General features: G+C 41.6%; 1 protein-coding gene across 2 annotated transcripts in view; it reads right to left on the minus strand.

Moving 5' to 3' along the window:
- ERBB4 (erb-b2 receptor tyrosine kinase 4) overlaps window positions 1-17,658 on the minus strand; it is a 1,172,496-nt gene that overhangs the window by 4,063 nt on the left and 1,150,775 nt on the right. The window contains exon 26 of one of the 2 annotated variants that reach the window (XM_040439645.1): window positions 4,178-4,225. The exons of the other annotated variant lie outside the window; for it this stretch is intronic. Coding sequence (XP_040295579.1) covers window positions 4,178-4,225 — 48 coding nt within the window. The remainder of the gene's footprint in view (window positions 1-4,177; window positions 4,226-17,658) is intronic. 2 annotated transcript variants of the gene reach the window in all.

Here is a 17,658-nt window from a genome sequence, read left to right on the forward strand (position 1 = left end):
TAAAAGAAGCATGCGCCAAAATATGCAACAAATTTCTGCCAGAAAACAGACATTCCACCTTTGATAAATGTTCTCCTAAGGCTGTGATGGCTAACCTCGGGCACTCCAGCTGTGGTGAAACTACGACTCCCAGCATGCTCCATTCATTTCTTTGGAGTTCTGAGAACAGCCAAGCAAGTGTTCATCTTGGGAGTTGTATTTTTACCACAGCTGGAGTGCCGGAGGTTAGCCATCACAGTCCTAAGGGCTCATGCACATGGCTGGACCACAATTTGCCCTAAGGCTGAGTTCACAGTTCAGTTTTTGGTCAGTTATTTCCATCAATTATTGTGAGCCAAAAACTGTACTGAAGCCTACTCAGAAATAAGATAGAATGGAAAGATCTGTACCTGTTCTGTGTTTTTGAGCCGCACCTGGTTTTGGCCCAAAATCACTAATTGAAATCTTTGACCAAATAACTCAAGTGTGAACATGCACAATACAGACACGGATGGCCTGCGGTCGTGTGCATAAGCCTTAACTCTTATAAACCATACATATTATTTATATACTAGCATCCTTTTATACTGCATATCACTGAGTTAATTATATGATGATATTTTTTAGTACAACACACTTTTCACTTTAAGTTGCCAAAACCTTATCAGCATCGTGATCAGAGATCCCTAGGTAAAGAAAGGATAAAGATGATCTGAAAAAGTGTCAGACTGGCCCACCAGAGTACCAGAGGATTATCCGGTGGGCTCAGGGTCTGATACAATAGTGAGACCCAAAGGTCTAGGAAAAAAATCATTTGGAGCTGCCTTTGGAGTCAATACCTTACCACTAGGGTCATTCTATTTCTCTTAATCAAAACATATTAGACCTTACTGAGGAGATGGGGTTTGGGTCCTGAGAATAATTTCCCCTGGTGGGCCCAAGGAACCCCAATCTGACTGATCTGGAATACCTTCTCTATTTATATCCTGACTCAAAATTGGGCCAGTAGGGAAACATCAAAGACAATACGGATCACAAGCAATCAAACCGTCTAAATGAGTTTGTTGCATATATCACTTGTCCATACATCATATCGCGCTTCACCCAAATAGTTGGTGCCACAGTGCAGAAAATCATATTTGTTTAAGCAGAACTGATTGCTGAACATCTGTAAAAAATGATTTTCTGCAATCATCTACCCATTGCAACTCATTCTCCTGTTTAGTACAAAGACTGTTTACTATTAGGGCTAATGCCGTGTGTGAAGGCACCCAGTACCTTTTTTATTTTTTTCAAATTGTGGCACATAAATCTTTCAGCATAAATAACATTATAACCTTACTCCCTGGGTCAGTACAATTCCAGTGATACCAGATACATATTTTTTTTGTTTTACTATTTTTGCAAAATAAAAACCTTTTTTTAAACAAAAAAAGAAAATGTTTTTGCATTGCAGTATCCTAAGACCCATAACATTTTTTTTTTAGGGCTTTATTTTTGCAGCAAGACTTGTATTTTTTCATTGGTATCATTTTGGGTTACATAATACTTTTTGATCGTTTTTTTATTTTATTTATTAACTTTTTTTTAAATAAGCAAAAATAAAAAATAAAGTCTGGGATTTACTTACTAACTGTGTAGGACACAGCAAAACCAAATATGAGGAGGGAAGCTTTTTTTGCAAGGGACTTTACAAGGTGATCTTTTCTTCTGTTCTATAATGCATTGTTCCGCTTTTGCGGTACAATGTATTATACTGACAGACACCAGTTGAGTCTTTTCTGGTGAGTTCTACCATTTTGTAGACTGTCTTTGGACATGTTTATGTTATCAAAGTATTTTTGTAGGTGAGGTCTCCAGAACTGAACACAGTTTTCCAGAGGTGTTCTTACTAGAAGGCTAAAAATCACAATTCCCTCCTTCCATTGGTAATACCACCAGCTATGTAGCCCAGCACCCTACTTGGTTTCCTTACTGCTTTCTTACTCTGTTGATTCATTTTGAAGTTGTCAGAAATCAGAACATCTAAATCCTTCCCTTCTGAAGTTCTGGCTAGCACAGACTTACAAATATGATACTTAAAATAAGTGCACAATATTACATTTGAAAACATTGAGCTGCAGTTTCCACTGTGTTGACCATTTATCCATTGCCTAAGTAGTGAGAAACTGTTGCATGAGTTTTATTTTTTTTAAATCATATTTGCAGTTTTAACTTGTAAACTATCAACAAGCAGCTATTGACAGTTCTGTTCCTATTATGTGTATTCCATGGACTTAAGTGCACAGGGGTGTACTGCTATGAATGCAATACCAGTACTGTAGCTACAGGAAGGGTAGTTTAGTGTAGATTTTGATATTTTCTTTTTATTTGAAGCTAAACCCAGAGTAAGAAATAAAGAAAAAATACAATTATATAAAGTGAACTTCTTTGAGGTAGCTGCTTTGAAACATGGTCTTTTTGGTGGTGGTCTTCTCAAAGAAGAGAGATTATTATAATAATAGCACGCAGTCAGCAAATTTAATTAAAATGAAAAACTGATGTAATCTTGACATGTATGAAGACATGTCTCTCATGTGTTTCTTTGACTTTACCATGTTTCAAAGACCAGGTCTAGTGTCTCTCAAAGAGAGAAATGCAGATCGGGAATGATAACAATGTACGACTGTAGATAGTAATAGACCATTATAATTCATATCTAACATGTCTAGATAAGGACTCTTATAACTTGGAGTATAGTGTTAGGAATATTTACTCCTTAGAAATTAGGTCAAAAAATGTAAAATTCTTGAATGAGGAGGGATTTTTGCCATCATAACAGAGATTGCAGGGTTAAAGACTACTGGGAGTTAACAGCTTTGTCTTGTAGAGGAGTAATTAGTGGATTTGCCACAGCTTTTGATGACTTGCTGACCTACAGCCTGGGCCCAGCATCAGAAAGCAAATGACTGATTGATTCAATTACCGTGCTGTCTTCCTATTCACCATCCCTTCTGTGATGGTGCTGGACACTCTCTATTAATGATGCTCCAGACTGTTCCTTCCAAGTCTCTTCTCATAATGAACTGTTTGATATCTACTGTTATTTGTTCTCTGTTTATGAGGATACACAAGTGTCAAGGTGTTATGGCCATAATGTGGATTTTTTTTTTACTAATTAATATTTCCAAAGGCTCTACAAAAGCTTCTGCTGTACCAGTTGTCTTCCTTACTGGATATTTTCTTTTGATACTTAAATATGCATTAGAAAATGCCTGCTTCTTTTATTTGAACCTTGAACCTTTTCACCGTGATTCTTAATGACTCAGCTACATCAGTCTGTCCAAGTCCATTTACTATTTCAGTTCACTGCATATTATAAATATAGTATTGTGAACTAGTAATAGAAATGCACTATATCCAACAGTAATCAGTAATTTTTTTGTTCCGTAATGGTCCTTTTTCCCATTCATTAATAGACTTCTACTTTCTCCTGTCACAGATAATATGTGACACATAAAAGTCAATGACAAAGACAGATTTGAAGCTCATACTGCATGGTAGTATAGTAGCAGTCTGCATAAAAAAGACAAAGAATTCTGCTGACTGCACCATTTGGTTGTCTTATTATATGGGGGAATGGAACTGCAAATTTTATAAATTAATACTTATTAGTCAGATGAAATTTATTTTAGGCAGCTGGACACGACAATAAAGAAAGATTAATATTTGATACTGAAAAGAGTTAGTATGAAATTTAGAAGGGGAAGGTTGACAAATGTAAGAATAGAGCCAAGAATATGAAATGGCCATTTGTAGTACAGATTTTTACGGTTATTATCAAATGTACCATCAGCATCCCAGTGCTGGTGTTGATCTGTAAAAGTCAGTGTGGGCTATAACAATTGCCTTTCTAAAATCCCTGCCAAACCTCTCTCATGCTATGAAGCTAAGTATGAAAATATATGGAAGGAGATGAAACGTAAGTGAAATGAGGAGTGAGGCATAACTTCATATCAATATCAGAAGGATCAGGGAGGGGAACCATTTATGCCAGTCATTTAGGCCAGTTTATACTAAGTATGACTGACAATGTGTTACATGGACATCGTATGTGAGACTAACCCAACACACCCCTACAAAAAAAAAAAGAGAAAACAACCAGAGGATAAGTCAGTTAAGACATTTACAGATCGAAGGCCAATGTGGAAATACTTACTCCTGACATATGGGTGTAGGCAGGAGGAGGGCTGTGTCCAATTTCACTCTGATAGGAAAGAAAATGGGATGACGGAAATAAGAATGGATAGAATTCATGAGCTGTATGAGCTAGTAAGAAAAACGCATGCAGCATGTGATGCCAACTCATAATTATGGGTGTATGTATACACTACAACATATTTAGATACTAAAGAACAGACTTCCTCGAATGAGGGTTCTAGAAAGCTGTGGTGTTTCTTGAAGTTTGAAACATCAAGATCTGACTCTTTAGCAATCAATGATTTTAGGGTGATCAAAGGTGCTTGGCATAGGGACAAGCAAAGCAATCAATGAATCACAGGAATGTTTTTTCTTTCCCAACACAGATCTTTTTTAAGGTACAGATAGGGGTTACTCCATGGTATGAAGATTGAGAATCCCTTCTATGGAGTCTTGACTGCAATGCTGATGGCAAATATCTCTTTCAATCTTACAAATTATGCCAAAAAAATGTATGTTTTACAGTTAACCAGATATCATAAAATATGTTTGCATTGTTCAATTTCATCTCATTAAAAAGTCTGAAAGATGGTCATTTTCGACCTTTAAATTTACCAACTCTTGGCCCATATGTGAAGGGGGGCCTTTTGCAAACAACCAAATAAGAAAATGTGGCTATTCGTATAGTAGTAAGCAATAGTGAGAAACTGGGTCCAAGACCAAGATGCTTGGACATGCTTTTTGGTAAATACAGGAATGGAGAAGGGTGTGTCTGGAAGAAACTATGGGTCATCAGCCTGAGTTTGTGGCATTAGTGCTGTTTCGTCACTACCTTTAGTTATGAAAGAAGTATTACAGTAGTCACAACTGGCTCTGAGTGAAACCTGCCCTTCATGGACACCACTGGATTTACAGTTCCGGACCCTGTTGCGAACTACTGCCTTGTTCATTAAACTCCACCCATCAAGTGGGCAACACATCATATGGTATCTGTCTGCGCTTACAAAATTATTTTTACTAATTCTAGAACCATTTGTAGTCTCTCTTTAGCCTCTTCCTTGGTACCTTCCTGTCAGCAAGACAGCAGAGACTAACTAAGGCCGCATTCACATATGCGCAGTGAACTCTGGCAGTCTGTTCCGGCGGAGGAACAGACTGCCAAAGTTCACTGTATCTGACGTATATGCCGGTGTTTGGCCGGACCAAAAATACTACACGCAGAGTTTCTTTTCAACTGAAAGCTGGTATGTATGCCAGAAAGAGGCCGAATCCCTGCCAGATCACATTACATTGAATGGGGATCTGGTGGTGCATGGTGGTATCTGGCTATGCCAGATACAGTGAACTCCAACAGTCTGTTCTTCTGCTGGAACAGACTGCCGGAGTTTACTGTGCATACGTGAATATGGCCCTACATTAATACAGATCATTTACGTATGAATATACACTATCTAATGTATTCACATGTAAATTTCCCCTTTAGCAGGCGATCTTCCCGCAAGACTGCCTTTAGGCTTGACCCTACTATACATTAATCTAGCATTGATCACAGAGCATCTACAGTATCCCTAACACCATCAGATGTCCAATGCAAACAATGGGAATCCTCCAGACGTAGAAGAAAACCTTTATCAAACATGTTTTCTATTGTTTTACATCATTTAAACTGCTAAACATTTACTGTGGAATATCAACAGCACAGAATTTATAGATCTTATTCAGCTCTATAATGCACTATAATATTCAGTTGCATCTGGCAGCTTAAAAAAAAAACTAAACTATGGGGTGATTCCCGCCATCTCCCGATTTCATGTGCTGAGAAGGTTTGAAGACAGTAAGTAACCTATAGAACCTGTATCAACTCATCCTACAGCAAACATGACAGTAATAGAGATTTCCCTTGGCTTGACATTAAGATCCTGAAGTACAGCTCCATTCAAACCTAATTTATTGCTATCTCGGCATGATGTTTTACATTCCATTTAATGCTTTCATGTCAAAATGCAGGCGTCCCATTCCAGTAGCTGGCAAATCAATATACAGGAAAGGCCACTCTTGGAATAAAAAATAAGTGCTATATAATATTGTGATGCACATGATGCACTGAATGCAGTAGTATTAAAGGGGTCTCCAACCCTTATAGCTTTTAATTATGGTCCTGAAAGTGATCAGCATAAGGGGAAAAAAATATCTACTCTCCTATTCACCGTCTTATCCCTACTGCTTCCAGTCTCTTGTGGTCCCAAATTGTGACACGCCATCCATTCACTGGCCTCAGCGTTGGCGTGTTTCCAAACAGAATGTGACTACTGAGGCCAGTGAATGGCTGCAGCGGTGCACGTGGTGACAGACGGGACGTCAAATAGCAGTGAGGATGAGATTCTTGGCACTGGAACAGAGCTGGTCATTGGCTTTTTTCCTTTATGTTAATCACTTTCAGGCCATAATGAAAACGGTTTTGGGGATCAGCCAACCCTTTTTTAGCTGTATAGGGTAACCCAAATTACCGCTAACCGCAAATGTTGTGGGAAATAAGAATCGGGCTGTTGGTTTTAAACATGCCTGATCCTTATCTTCTTAAGTGAGATTTTTTCTAAACTATTTATATGTTTTTTAATTTTAAAAGGTATAAACCAAACAGACCAGTGGATATGACCGATGGTAATAATCAGACTTGCAGGTCTGTACAAAAATAAAGTGCTTAGAATAATTAACAAACTATATAATAAAACAAAATTAACTATATGGCCATGGATATTGTTGTGAGAAGCTAAGCATTAGGAGCGGAATTCGGTCCGAAGTTTAGAAAAACTTTGATTTTCAACGAAGCCGATATTCCTCGTGCTTGCTGGTAAGATCACCCACAATGCTGTGCAGCCAGCCAATCCGCAGTAGTCATCCCTTGTGATGTAACAGCCCTATAATAGTCAGTGCACGCCATTTTTAAATGCCTGGCCGTCTTCATAAATTTACTGTCGATCGGGAAAGTGTTAACTTCCAAGCCATCACACTGAGATTGGGCCACCAAGTGGGAAGAATATGACTAGGCAGAGTGGCCTGGGTATACTTGATTTATAGCTATTCGTGACAAATTAATTCAGAATGAATCAACTTTCTTAGTGAATTTAGGTGAATAGGCCAATTCGGCAGAACTTCGCTCATCTCTAGCCACGAAGATAATGGGAGGCATTCTGATTATTCCAGGAGCCACTTAAACAAAGATATCTTTTTATCATTTACTGGAAGAGCGGCCTATTTTTCTTTCCCCATTGAGGACACACACATGCTTGGAATAACTGAGTTTACTCGCATATGGTGGATAGTCGGGAGAAATAGCTGTTAGCTTAACAACTGTTCTTCCCAGGGGCATATCTAAAGACCCATGGGACCTGGTGCAAGAGCTCAGCTTGGGGCCCCCTTCCCTCAGTTCTTAGTGGCCAGGGGCAGAGGAGCAGATTGCAAAAATTGAAATGGCACCCCCCCCTTGGCAAATTCTTAACCTAACCCTTTCCCTCCTGCCAGAGGTGTAACTTGACCCGCATGCACTTTCTATAATACAAATGGAAAAGGATAGTTATACAGTAGATGACCAAATTGTACAGAAACTGGAGTAAGGTCAAAAAATTATCTGTAGTTCACTAAATATGAATAAAACTTAACTTTTAATCATGAATAATAAAATAGATGGCCCTCATGATACACAATATATACTCAATTGGAAACTAAAGCAAGCAAAAACTTCTGTCAGAATAAGGCATCACAAAATAAATCAATAATTGGAAAAAAGATGCTTTAGAAGTAATAGTGATAATAGTGCATGGTGGCACTTGAAATAACACCAGTTGTCCTACCACTCAGTTGTACGTTTCCAGGACTACTGGATTCTCCCAATAGGCAAGATGAAGGTATCCAGAGGGAAAAGTTGCAGGCAGGACAAAAAGGGGACTGAAAGTCACTAATATAGCCCTATAATTGGGGTGCTACTCTGGCCCTAGTGACCTAACCACAGATCACCCGCCCTGACAAGGGCGACCCTGTACGGAACCTTTCCATAAATAAACTGGCCCTAGTTCGCCCTATAGTAGTTAGTCCCTACATGCATGTTTCGAAAAAAATCTCATATGGGGAAACATTAGAGGCGTTGTATCAAAAATGCAAGTAATTGATACTGCAAAAATACAGCCTACGATACGGCTAGGGTTCAAGTTGCACCAGTAGGTAGACGTGTGGCACAGTTCCAAAACGGGTGCTGGTAATGGGGGGGGGGGGGAGGCATTAGATGAAACCCCCACTCCTCAACAAATGGGCCTAGTTGTACCCACGGGCGGTGTTGTGGTTTCTATAATACCGTTATATTCTTATGAGGCACAAGGGTCTTTGGGCCCCATCAGGTTTCTGGGCTGGGTAGTGACTGCTAGCTCTGCACCCCCTATAGCTACATCCCTGTTTTTTCCAGTAGCTATATGGCCAGCCTAAGACTGCCCAGAAAATAGCATGGATAATATGATCTAGCCTTAGGATGTACCCAATGAAACAGTACAGGCCCACTATGTTAATGACTGAAGACAAAGGCTTCGAGGGCGATGAGTCTGTCATACATTTGGTTACATATGATGGGATGAAGTACAAGACGTTCTCTATACTGCGTTATGTCACTGTGATAAAGCATTACCCAAAGTAAAATAAAAAAGACTTCAAGCACAAAACCCTTTCAAGTGTGTCTTTCTACATCAAATTATTTTCCAGACAGAAGTGATGTTTGCTCAGCCTGAAATGTTTCTCATTTCCCTCAACACATATATGGTATTTGATAACAGCGAATGCCAATGAAATACCAGTAAAGCTTCCCTCGCTAGCACCCCAAGAGCAATGTACCTCCATAATATTGAAGTAAATAGCAGCACAGCCTTATTGACTACAGTTATTGCTAGATTCTTTTTTCCCAGCAATGTGATTTTTGTTATTGACCTTTAAGAGCTCCCGCATTTCATATTTTCCTCGTTCTCTTGTTGCTTTGCGTTTCAGGTGCCTTCATGACTTCAGACACCAAGGGAGAGAAGTGTCTGAGACAAAAGTAAAGGTAAATACACATCATTTTGGTAGATGCGGCTCTGTATTAGCAGGGAAATATTTCTGGTGACCATTACCCTTATTAGTTTGTCTTTCTTTGAATATATCAAACAGTGAGATAGATATATAAATAGATTATAGATAGATAGATAGATAGATGGATAGATACATAGATAATATGAGCGATAATATGAGATAGATAGATGGATAGATAGATAAAAAACAACACTGGGCAGCACAGCAGTTTCAATGCGTAGGTGTGGAGTGCCAGTGGTTGTGGGGGCGATCCACCTCCAAATAATCAATAAACTTAAGAAATTCCATGGCACATCCAGGACGTAAAATCAAAGTAGTTTCTTTTTATTCACTTAAAAGTGAATAAAAAGAAACTACTTTGATTTTACGTCCTGGATGTGCCGTGGAATTTCTTACGTTTATAGATAGATAGATAGATAGATAGATAGATAGATAGATAGACAGACAGATAGATAGATAGATAATAGATAGATAGATAATAGATAGATAATATGAGATAGACAGATAGATAGATAGATTAGGTAGCGCCTTCGATATATACAGTACAACCCTAAAGCTGGCATTTAAATTTTAGATAGCTATTAACCAAATACTGTTTTGGCAGCTATCCCTCCCCCCTCCCCCATATACATGCATGCTCAGCCGAGGAGAGAGGAGCAGCGGTGGATTGGCCATAGACCCTAAAGGGAAATTTCTTCTTGAGCCTATGCCCAGGGGCCACCTGAGCCCTCCTCACGGCCGCTGGCCAGGCACATAACAATCTGATGCTGAACATCAGGTACTTATACAACTGCCCTCCTAAATTCAACTGTATCGCTGCTCCACTATGTTATTGCTGGCTCCGCCTACTCCTCTGTTGTTCCTGCCTACTTGTGGCCTCTTTTGGTCCTATCTACTTGTGTTTCTCTGCCTTATGTCAATTTGGACCTGCCTACAACATGGGGTCCAGGGCCACTTTAAAGGGCTTCTGTCACCCCCAAAACCCTTTTTTTTTTGGGGGTTGTTAAAATCATTATTTAACGACTATTCCCTATATAGGGATCTTACCTTTTGTCTGTGGCTTCTTTTCATTAAAAAACGATCTTTTAAAATATGCTAATCACTTCACTACCAGCAAGTAGGGCGTCTAGTTGCTGGTAGCCACCGCAAAAAACCGCCCCCTCCTCTTGTTGATTGACAGGGCCAGCAGTGCTCTCCTCCTCCGGCTGGCCCTGTCAGCATTTCAAATCCCACGCCTGTCTTCATTCGGCGCAGGTGCTCTGAGAGAAGGACGCTCGCATCCTCAGCAGTCCCTCAGTGCGCCTGCGCCGATGACGTCTTCTCCTTCAGTGACGTCATCGGCGCAGGCGCACTGAGGGAGTCCTGAGGAGGAGAGCCTCCTTCTCTAAGAGCGCCTGCGCCGAATGAAGACAGGCGCGGGATTTGAAATGATGACAGGGCCAGCTGGAGGAGGAGAGCGCTGCTGGCCCTGTCAATCAACAAGAGGAGGGGGCATTTTTTTCCGGCGGCTACCAGCAAGTAGACGCCCTACTTGCTGGTAGTGAAGTGATTAGCATATTTTAAAAGATCGTTTTTTAATGAAAAGAAGCCACAGACAAAAGGTAAGATCCCTATATAGGGAATAGTCGTTAAATAATGATTTTAACAAGCCCCCCCCCCCCAAAAAAAAAGGGTTTTGGGGGTGACAGAAGCCCTTTAAGTTCCCAGTTTGCCCCTTGAGTGGAGTATGCTACTGAGAGATACCTGGGAGCAGCTTATCTTGCCTGAAAATAAGGATTGGCCATGTTGAAATCTAGAAGCCTGATCTTTCTCAAAACCTACAATCTGGAGACTGTCAGAACACCTACATATACACTAGATGATCAGCCACTCCTGCTGATATTGGTGGGTCTAACCAACATTGATTCATATGGCCAATACCATGGAAAACATAATGGATGCTCTAAATGAGGGAGATTGATATCTTTCCATAAGATAGAGACTAAGTATTATATATATATATAGATATATATATATAGATACAAGATAGATAGTAGATTAATACATATATAATATATAGCTGACAGGTGGAGAGATAGATAGATTGATAGATAGATAGATAGATACTGTAGATAGTCAACATTCATCCATATGGCCATCATCCTAGATGACATTATGGATGCCCTAAATGATGAAGATGGTATTTATCTTATGGAAAGGTAATACTGTTTTGCATATATAGATACATAGATAATTGATAGAATAGACAATAACTAGATGCATAAATGATAGATACATAGATAGATAGATAGATAGATAGATAATTAGATAGATATTAATCAGATCTGCTGGATTAATATAGACTATTGAATCTTTTCCCATAGCCGGCACACTTCCTATCTTTGTGTTATAATGTCTGTTATTTCTCAGTCATACACAGATTTCATATTCGTGGTTTTGAAGGATGGATGACGCTGCATTCCGTTTCCTGTACTGCAATGTGTGATGTGGTGTTGAGAAGAACGGGATGTCCTTGTGAACTTAATAATGGTTTTCTCACTTCTCTTGTCAGAACATGAGACTTGTACAGCGTATATTTGATTGTATAAATTCCTGCCAGGGCTACGACTGCGGTATTGGATGAAATCACACCGGGGGCACAGAGCGACATGTAGAAAATAAGACCTGTTACTGCGCTCAGATATCTAAAACACCAAGTAAGAAGTATGCATTCCTGTCACCGAATGCAATAAACAAGTGGCATTTACTCCTCCTGTCATTATTTGCTGTTTTTTAAGGAAATGGAATAGCATTGTGTGAGGAAAAACAGTGGTCCTCACTTATCAGCACTGCATCCATTGTCCATGCAGGACTTTCGTCTCCACTCAAAAATCATGTTCTGAGCGGACACCGAACGGACCCCATTATAGTCTATGGGGTCTTTAGGCTCTATTACGCTCAGTTAGGTGTCAGTTATCTGCAGAATCCGTCCTTTCCATTCTCCTGCTCCTCAACGGAGCTGGAGAACGGAAAGGAGAAACGGTGATGTGAACGAGGCCTTAGAAAATTGTATAACTTTTCATTATACAATAAATTACATATAAAATTATGATACCCATGTAGCATACAACTGGTTTAATAACATAAACATAACCACTATAGTTTTATAATTTACTCCGCATCAACATCATATTTAGAGATGAGCAAATCGAATTCACCGAAGGAGAAATTCGATTCGCCGCAAAGCCGAATTTCCTTGTGCCTCATGGTAGTGAATTGATTTAACCTGAAATAGTGTAAAAAAAAAAATCATACTTACCTCCTTCATTCCCTTGCGATGGGCCAGCCGCTGCCATCTTGATTCAAGATCTCGGCCGAAGTCCCGGTGCGTGGTGACGTATCCCGGCCGGCGAGATGACGTCATTTCAGGCCGCGCGAGACTTCGCCCCAGATCTTCAAGCAAGATGGCGGCGGCCATCCCGTCGTGAGCAAATCTAGGTGGTAAGTTTGATTAAATTAAAAAAAAATTATGTTAATTTTTCACTGTTTTTGCACTCAGATGCCGCGATCATGTATGACCACAGCATCTGAGGGGTACAATGATGGAGAGCGTCACAAAGCAAATTTTTTTGTAAAATTCGGCAAAGACAACGTAGACAACAGATACTTCCATGTAGAAAAAAAATCTTTATCACCCAAGATCTAGCAAGACATATTATTCAGGAAGTGAGACGTAAAAATTCCTCCAGCCGCTAAGCTACCTCCGCCTAAACATGGCACAATTTGATTTGGGACTGTGTGCGCTGGGGGCTACTTTCAGGTGTGCCCAGCTGCCTTTGTGTGACCCGTGTTATTGAGCACAGAGCTGATCTCTGCAGGATGATGACAGCATTCTCTGACAACAAACAGGGGCCTGTCTCTGGGGCTGCTCTTTCCAATCTGGTTTTGATCTCTTCTCTGATCAGTTGCAAATAGCAGCCAGTGCTTTTGAAATGGAGCTGGTGTTTGCTCGGGGAGGATGAGATTCGTATTTGTTTGCTTTGCCAAATCACTAGAGGGACATTTTAAGTTGTTCACTTCAAACGTGTCTTTTAAAGGCAAGAAAGCCCAGATATAAGGAGCACTAGAAATCCCTCTTCAGGTCAGAGCATTGATTTATCTAACATAGTCATTGGAAAACCATGAAAGTTACTGTTCTTCATCACATGTGTGATAATTCTTCATCATGTAATTTAAATCAGAGGGGAATAAGAGAGGAAGAGAGGACTGGGATTACATACATTGTGGCATGTTTTCAAAATAAGATTTTGCATCATTTTCTTCCAAAATACTTGTATGTTACTATTGTATCATTTAGTTATTACCGAACATTCCCGAGAATCAGAGATATCCTTTTTTAAGGTGTCATCAACCTCCAGCAGTGAATGTCAAGCATGTTCAAGGTACCCAGCATTTCAGGGACCTGGTCAAAATATTACCCTGCCTTTTATTATTCATTAATAAGTAATACAATCCGTCTGTTCTTTACTACTTATGAACTTCATAAAATGTTCTAATATTATTAGCCGCCAGTTTTATAAGCTGTTGGAGAACTGCCGGAAAAGCTGCATTATGTGGTCCACTTGATTTACCATTACAGTGCTTTGTTTCTCAGGTTCTGGCTAATAAACATGGAAAACAAAGCTGTGGTTAGCCTGCCAGAAGAACTCATAATTTATTTAAAGGGTTTCTGTCACCTGAAAAATGGGTATTAAGCTGGCTGACATTAGCGATGTGCTAATGTCAGCTGAACATAACTATATTAGTGCCATCTCACTGCCTGAAGCCTTTATTGAGAAAAAACTAACTTGTATAATATGCTAATTAGCCTCTAGGAGCGGGGGGGGGGGGGGGAAGGGCGTTGCACCTGCTCCTAGAGGCTCCGTTTGCCCACCTCTTTTCACGTCCTTCTCTTGATTGACAGGGCCAGGCAGCGCTGCTCTCCTCCCGCCGGCCGTGTCTGCAGTGTAATTCTCGCGCTGTTAAGTATTCGGGGCAGGTGCAGTGAGGGAAGGACGCTCGGCGGCTGTTGACTTCCTCACTGTGCCTGTTTTCAAAATAATCTAGTTTTCCAAATAATTCTATAGGAATATCGTTTAGGCCTCATGGACACAGCATGATTGTGCTCGGCTCTGTTTATCCCTGTGATAGTACTTTCCATGTCTTAAAATCACCATCCTCATCAATTTCCAGATCCTAACTGCCTTGATTAGTGCCAGTTTTATGAGTAGTTGTTTATTAAGATATTATAGATTCTTACTATGTGTGGTAGCTATACTACACTGCTCAAAAAAATTAAGGGAACACTTAAACAACACAATGTAACTCCAAGTCAATCACACTTCTGTGAAATCAAACTGTCCACTTAGGAAGCAACACTGAGTGACAATCAATTTCACATGCTGTTGGGCAAATGGGATAGACAACAGGTGGAAATTATAGGCAATTAGCAAGACACCCCCAATAAAGAGTGGTTCTGCAGGTGGTTACTACAGACCACTTCTCAGTTCCTATGCTTCCTGGCTGATGTTTTGGTCACTTTTGAATGCTGGCGGTGCTTTCACTCTAGTGGTAGCATGAGACGGAGTCTACAACCCACACAAGTGGCTCAGGTAGTGCAGCTTATCCAGGATGGCACATCAATGCGAGCTGTGGCAAGAAGGCTTGCTGTGTCTGTCAGCGTAGTGTCCAGAGCATGTAGGCGCTACCAGGAGAGAGGCCAGTACATCAGGAGACATGGAGGAGGCCGTAGGAGGGCAACAACCCAGCAGCAGGACCGCTACCTTCGCCTTTGTGCAAGGAGGAACAGGAGGAGCACTGCCAGAGCCCTGCAAAATGACCTCCAGCAGGCCACAAATGTGCATGTGTCTGCTCAAACGGTCAGAAACAGACTCCATGAGGGTGATATGAGGGTCCGACGTCCACAGGTGGGGGTTGTGCTTACAGCCCAACACCGTGCAGCACGTTTGGCATTTGCCAGAGAACACCAAGATTGGCAAATTCGCCACTGGCGCCCTGTGCTCTTCACAGATGAAAGCAGGTTCACACTGAGCACATGTGACAGACGTGACAGAGTCTGGAGACGCCGTGGAGAATGTTCTGCTGCCTGCAACATCCTCCAGCATGACCGGTTTGGCATTGGGTCAGTAATGGTGTGGGGTAGCATTTCTTTGGAGGGCCACACAGCCCTCCATGTGCTCGCCAGAGGTAGCCTGATTGCCATTAGGTACCGAGATGAGATCCTCATAGTCTTCTATACAAACCTGTAACGGTCGCGTACACACACACACAGGGGGGAGGGAAGTGACCACTGCGCTCCACCCTTACCCCTGGCCCTGCCTACTTGCCTCGCGAGTCCTAATGACAGGGGACAACTGGACGACAATCCCTAACTTGGAGTAAGTGCAGGGATGACAGACAGACAAACAACAGGACGTGAACGGACCGAGTCAATACCAGGAAAGCTGCAAAGTACAAATGGAGCAAGCAGAGAATTGTCAGGAGAAGCTGGGGTCATAAATACCAGGAGAGCAGAGAAGTACAAGAGGAGTCCTTAGAGAGTAGTCAGGTGGGAGCCGAGGTCACAATACCAGGACGGAAGCGCAGTAGAGGAGGAGCAGGCAAAAGGATGGTCAGGGAACAGGATCAGGTAAGTATTCAGCAGTCCAACAAATAGCCAGGAACCTAGAAATTAACAGGCAACCTGTAGCCAGCAGGCTGCCTGTATTTATAGTGGGGAGTGAGGGTCATGTGACGTGGCCAGCGTCACATGACCGACAGACCAACCAGTCGAGCACCGAGTGATCAGCTCGGCGCTCAAGGCAGACTAGGAGCAGGGAGCCACCCAGCTAGTAAAGCCGCCCTGGGAATGAGGTCAAACACAGAACATCATTCCAAAAGCTAAGCAACAGTTCTGCGGGCAATGGGGGACCGAGTGCACCTTCGGAACCCCGTGACAGTACCCCCCCTTTTACGAGGGGCCACCGGACCCAAGACTTCAGGCGATGGCTTTTCAGGGTGTTCTAGATGAAATTTACGAACAAGTCTAGGAGCATGAACCTCCCTGGCAGGTACCCAAGATCTCTCTTCAGGTCCATACCCCTTCCAGTGAATCAGGTACTGCAAGGAATTACGCACCTTCCTGACATCCACTATTTTAGACACCACATACTCTACAGCATCATTAACAAGAACCGGCGGAGGCGAGGCTTTTGATGGTACTACCGGTTCAAAATATTTTTTAAGCAGAGATTTATGGAACACATTATGAATGTGGAATGACTTAGGCAGCTCCAACCTAAAAGATACCGGGTTAATCACTTCCGTGATCTTATATGGTCCAATAAAACGAGGAGCAAATTTTTTAGAAGTTACCTTGAGAGATAGATTCTTGGAGGACAACCATACTTTATCCCCAACCTGAAAGTTTACCCCCCTTGAACGTCTCCTATTGGCCTTGAGTTTTTGAGAACATTGAGCCTTTTCTAGGTTCGATTGAACCCGGGCCCAAACTGTGCACAGTTCGGTGGAGAGTTTATCAGCTTCAGGGTTAGAGGAGGAGACGGACAACCCAGAATGAAAACGGGGATGAAAACCATGGTTACAAAAGAAAGGGGAGACCCCAGCAGAAGAATTGACACGGTTATTCAAAGCAAATTCAGCCAACGGAAGGAATTTGACCCATAATTGCTGGTCATTAGCAACATACAACCTCAAGAATTGTTCCACAGACTGATTAAGGCGTTCAGTCTGCCCATTACTCTCAGGATGGTAGGCGGAAGAAAAAGACAATGAAATTTTACATCTTTGACAGAAGGCCCTCCAGAATTTGGACACAAACTGCACACCCCTGTCAGAAACAATATTTTCTGGGATGCCATGTAAACGAACAATCTCTCTCACAAAAATAGACGCCAGGGTTTTAGCATTCGGAAGTTTAGACAGGGGAATGAAATGAACCATCTTGCTAAACCTATCGACCACTACCCAAACCACAGTCTTACCCTCCGCCAGCGGTAGGTCAGTTATAAAGTCCATCGAGATATGGGACCAGGGTCTACTGGGAATGGGTAGGGGTCATAGGTTACCAGCAGGGAGAGTCCTAGGTGTCTTGGACCTGGCACAAACCTCACAGGCTGACACGTAGGACTTGACATTCCTAGTTAGAGTGGGCCACCAATAAGATCTAGAAACCAGATCCTTAGTGCCCTCAACACCCGGATGTCCACAAAAGGCAGAATCGTGACACTCACCCAACAGCTGGAGACGAAATTGTACGGGAACAAACAACTTATCTGTTGGGGTGGATACCGGTGCCAGATGTTGTTCAGACCTAATGCGAGCCGAGATATCCTGGGTAAGAGCTGCTAAGAAGAT

The sequence above is a fragment of the Bufo bufo genome, chromosome 7 (assembly GCF_905171765.1).
Source record: "Bufo bufo chromosome 7, aBufBuf1.1, whole genome shotgun sequence".
In the NCBI taxonomy this organism is placed as follows: domain Eukaryota; kingdom Metazoa; phylum Chordata; class Amphibia; order Anura; family Bufonidae; genus Bufo; species Bufo bufo.